This window comes from Balearica regulorum, chromosome 2, assembly GCF_011004875.1.
Source record: "Balearica regulorum gibbericeps isolate bBalReg1 chromosome 2, bBalReg1.pri, whole genome shotgun sequence".
Lineage (NCBI taxonomy): Eukaryota > Metazoa > Chordata > Aves > Gruiformes > Gruidae > Balearica > Balearica regulorum.
In genome coordinates this window covers 145,508,685-145,513,586 of record NC_046185.1, presented here as the reverse complement: position 1 = coordinate 145,513,586, position 4,902 = coordinate 145,508,685, and the positions used below count along the sequence as shown (strand labels likewise).

Genomic DNA, 4,902 nt, shown 5'->3' with positions numbered 1-4,902 from the left:
AGTAAGTGCACTAACTTTTTCTGTTTCTCCAGAGGGACTGAAGGCAGGAGTGGTTTCAAATACACTTAAAAGCTTCTTTTACTCCTTGGCTGAGACATCCGGTAGCTTGACAGTGTAGTTTTGTGGCTGCAGGGCAAACCACCTCAGGGTTATGGAGCATCGTGAAGCAAGGTGGGGAAAAAGGGAGAAGAACTAAGCCCATGCCAATTCACCTGTGAGGTCCACCTCAGCTATGTAAAGACTTTCCTGGGTTATAGCTAACCATTGTTCAATTGTGGGAATTCTTGTATTTAAAAGGCGGTTTTCCAGTGAGTACTGGGTGATGGACTGACAGAGACCTGTGTTATATTGCTGGCATGGCTGGAGACGTCTTCCTCACATCAGCATTTAGATGGCTCTTTTCTAGTTTAAAATAGCTTCTTATTGCTTTGCTGCCTTTCAGACTTGCTGCTCTTTCCTCTCACAGATTCGTATTTTGCAGTCCTAGGAGTCCTAGAGCCAATTGTGGCAAAGCCAAACTCAAGTTTTCAGTGAGAAGCTGAAAGACCCCATGGCAGAGGTGATGGTAAATGCTTCTGGGGCAGCCACCCTTCAATAACCACAAGTTTGTCACAGGAGGTGTTGAGGAAAGTATTTGTATTTTATTGAAGATCTTGATTTAACTTTCCTGAAAAAAAAAAAAAGTTAAGCAGAGCAATGGCCAAAGATACCTTGTTCAGGTGTCAAATTATGCATAGACGCATAGAGATTACGGGAGTTTAACACATCCATATGGATTAGTTAGGCTGGTCAGAAGGGTCGTTTATTTGGTTTATGCTACAAAATATCTCCTATAACTAAAAGTTCTGATACAGATGCTATTTATCACTTCTGACATACCGCAGTATTGGCCTCTGGGAATATAGAGCTCATGGTTTGTTAGATGGTTTTATTAAGTATTTTGGGGCTTTTTTGCTATGTGACAGAACCTTCCCTCTGGAGATGAAGCCAAAGAGATTGATGGAGTGTGGGCTTTACTTACAATGCTTGAGTGACCCCTTAAAAGCTGTGTAAGCAAAAGATTAGCTAGTGCTAAATGAAGCACCCGGGGGCTGGTAATGTAGAGAAGAAAAAAAATGCTGCTGCAAGCCAGAGCGACACTCACATAAAATGAGATCAAAACCACAATTCCCTTGCTTTCTGTATGTGACAGACACACAACAACGCTACTGGCTTCTCTAAAGGTGAGGTTTCACCATGAATTTAGCTGATCTACATCTGCCCTGGCACTGGGAAGGGCCGTTGTGCCTTCCCACGCTGCTGACACCTGCACCCAGGGACTGGGATAGGGAGAGCCTCTTCCCAGGAACTCAACAAAAGGAGGTGAGTGCAACAGTTGCCACATCTCCATAAGGCAGTCACAAAACTGCAGTCTCAGGTGTCCAGCTGCTTTGTGCTGTCAAATCAGGGCCTCAATTCGATCCATTGTTTTGCATCTCTTTTTTTTTTTTTTTTTTTTTTAAATCTAGCTCACAGTATGCAAGAACTTAGTCATCCAAATGGCTGGGGACTGAGGTTAGGGCAATAGTTTCTTATCTGAAATGAAAATACAAAACTTTTCAACCATAGCATGTCTTACAATCGCACAGTTACAATTCAAAAAAAAAGACCATTAAACTCACCAAATGTCAGAAAGCCAGTTTATTCACTGTGATGTGGCAGCTTGTAATCATGCTCAGTGGGCTGAGAGAAATTGCATTGTCTTTAATTTTATGATTTCTAAAGCAGTGGGAAATGGTATTTTTACAACAATAGGAAGCCCTCCCCATGATAACTTAGTCTGTGTATTAGTGGAGGTCAGTAACAGCTGAGGATGGATCTGATTCAGCTTTCTAGAACTGATCAAAGTTAGAGGCCCATACAAAAATGTCACTTTTTTGCTCTGTGTCTCGGTTTCTTCAGCTGTTGAAGCAGATGCTGATGTATGGTGAGAAACATGCCAAAACAGGAGGTGAAGTGCTTACTGGCAGTGCCAGTAGGTCCAGCCTGCTGTACCTGAGTTTCTCTTCCCTGCTAAACCTCGGACCCTCAAGCCCCATATACACATTTGTGCATGAAATGGGTGCTAATGTCTGTCCTCATTGCAGAGCTGTCAGTGAGTTTTTCCAGATCCCCTCACTGATGGGCTGCTTTGCTGTGTTGTCAGGTTGTGGAGGAGAACTCTCTGGCCCTTCTGGTTCATTTCACAGCCCTGGCTACCCCAACAGATACCCAAGCAATAGGGAATGCATCTGGTACATTCACACAACGCCTGGTAGCAGCATTCAACTCACCATTCAGGAATTCGACATTGAATATCACCCAAACTGCAGCTACGATATTTTGGAGGTAAGAGTATTAGATTTACTCCTCAAAAATGAACAAGTTACATACTTTTCCTTCTGGAGCAGATAATCCCAGAAACTGTAGGAGCAGAACAAACAATTCTACTGCAATTTCCCATTTCTGCTGTGGTTACAATTAGTTCCACAGATGTCACAGAAGCCACAATGCTCTTGTTATTTTTTGCTTTTAGGCCTTTGATGTCTGTATACCTTAATCAATAATGATGCTAGACACTGTACACTTCCTAAGAAGAGACAAAACTGCTTTGAAAAAAAGAGTCTTAAAAAGTCCACCTTTTACAAAGAACACAGTGTGGGGTGCTGTACCATGGAGATAAAATTTCCTGATGTAAAGGAAGATAATGGATCACCAGGGGGATAACTGAGATGAGACCTTGCGTAGGACCTTCCAAGGAAGTGGGAAGATTTATAACCCTGAGTGCTGAAAACTATGAAGAATCTTTTGTACTCAGAAAAAGAATAAAAGAAGACGCAGTGTCCTAGTCAGCTTGTGGTGGAACACCCTGACCTAGTCAGGGTGGTGGAACAAGGAGAAAAGGGACCTCTCTAAGGCTTTACTGACCTTTAAGAGACCCATAAGGGTTGATGGCCCTGTTGTATATGACATCTTTGTGCTCCTGTTGGGAAGCAGCCAAGTGACCCATCCCAGCTAACAGAGACTTCCAGTGCAGGAAGAAGGGATAGGAAATAATGTCAGGAAGAAATTCTTTAGAAGTATAGACTTTCTAGATAGCTCTCACTAGATGGAGGTACAGTTGTTGGGTCTTTGGATGTTAATACACAGGTGACATTTGAATGTTTTTGTAATGAACGCAAAAGATCGATTTAGACATCTTGTATCAATCCTCTGGGGCCTTTCTTCTCCTCTTCGCCTGGGTAATGTGATGTGTGAGCAGCATACAGCTAGACAGCTTTGTGTCCAGCACCTACACATACTCATTGCTGCCTGTTTTCACCTTTATAGCTTTGATTTCTCCAGTCTATGGTCCTCAGTGCACACTCATCAGCAATATTCCTGGAAGACTTAACCCACATCCCAAAGCAGGTCCTAAATATATAGTTGCCAGACAGATGATTGCTAAGCATTTGCATGAGTAGAAGAGATGTATAACTTAACTCCAGCTTTCTGGCTCTGACATAGGCTTTCCTAGCGTAGCAATAAAGTGGAAGTCTTGACTAAATGGACACCATGCTTTGAGTATCCTGTTGGCTTTGGGACTTCTGTAGGATCTGGGTGTAAGGAAATTGTTCTATGAATTCTCCATCAGTAGCATTGGCAGGTATGACTGTATGTCACATTGCTGACACCAGTGTCTGTGAGTAGGTGACCTGTGTTGGCTGGTTTGGGTACTGATGAAGTCTGTTGTATTGCAGCTTCATTGATGTTTGTGCCTAAAATGACTAGGTTGAAGCTAATCTGCCTGTAAGTTTCAGATATGCCTCTGTTGCCCGGAGGAATCCATTAAACAGCTACAAAATCTAAGTCTGCTGTGGTTGGCCGTTTCTTGAATGCCTACATCTGCAGGTGGTCATCCAGGAGCTATCACAATCCAGTAAGAGTACAGATGGCTGGCAACCATTTGCTTGACAAGTTTTTGACTAGTGGGGGGACTGGCCTAAAACCAATGAGTGGGTTGCTGGATGCAAATTGCTTAAGTTGTTTAAGGGGATCCTACAGTTTGCTGCTCTGTGTCCCTGAGCAAGGTATTCACCTTAGGTTTTGGGTTTTCTTTCTTTACTTCTTCAAACTTAGTTGCTGCGCTTTTCTTCTTTCTAACTTTACTCACTCATCAGCACAGATGCCCACCTTGCCATTTGAACTTCCCTGCCTTCCTGCTCTCAGAATTGGCATGCCTCTGAGTTACTTGTCTCCTAATCTTGGCTCATGCAATTCCCAACACCTATTTCTGATCTGCTGACAGATAACCTAACATAAATCAACTTATTGGGGAAAATTGGTTCATGTCTCAGTGCAAGATCAAAGTTTCTGGCACCAAACAGCTTCCCCCGCAAACTGCAGGCATTTGCTGGATTTTTATGTACCTTGCGAGATACAAATTTTCTTGCTTTTGTTATAAAATTACACATTCACTGCATGATTGATATAGTCTGTACAGAACAAATGATGACTTAGATTTAATGGGGAAAAAAAGGATGTGGTTAATCATTTTCAGGAGTTGCTCTACCTTGTTATCTTCTTTCCTTTAGTTGTCTATGTCTGTCCAGGCTGAAAACCACACACACAAAAGTTTGAAAAGTGTTAGAAAAAAAGAGGTTCCTGGTGTGCCTTTGACAGTGTGTTTCAGTGATCACTAAGGTTCCAAACTTCTTTCACTCTCACATTATCTTCCCAAAAGTATCCTGTCTACCAATTCTTTGGGTTTTGAAGTCTGCTTTTTCTCAATTATTCCTCTGATTTCACTTTTTCCTTATCTCTGAATAGTGAGTTCTACAGCTTCCTGTTTTCTTTCAAGCCAAAAAACTTTCAGCTTTAATAGGAAGCCAAAATCAGTATTAA

At 42.2% G+C, this 4,902-nt stretch overlaps 1 protein-coding gene across 1 annotated transcript in view; it reads left to right on the top strand.

Annotated features, from left to right (window-relative positions):
• CUBN (cubilin) overlaps window positions 1-4,902 on the top strand; it is a 146,546-nt gene that overhangs the window by 63,482 nt on the left and 78,162 nt on the right. The window contains 1 exon segment of the mRNA XM_075746285.1: window positions 2,186-2,367. Coding sequence (XP_075602400.1) covers window positions 2,186-2,367 — 182 coding nt within the window.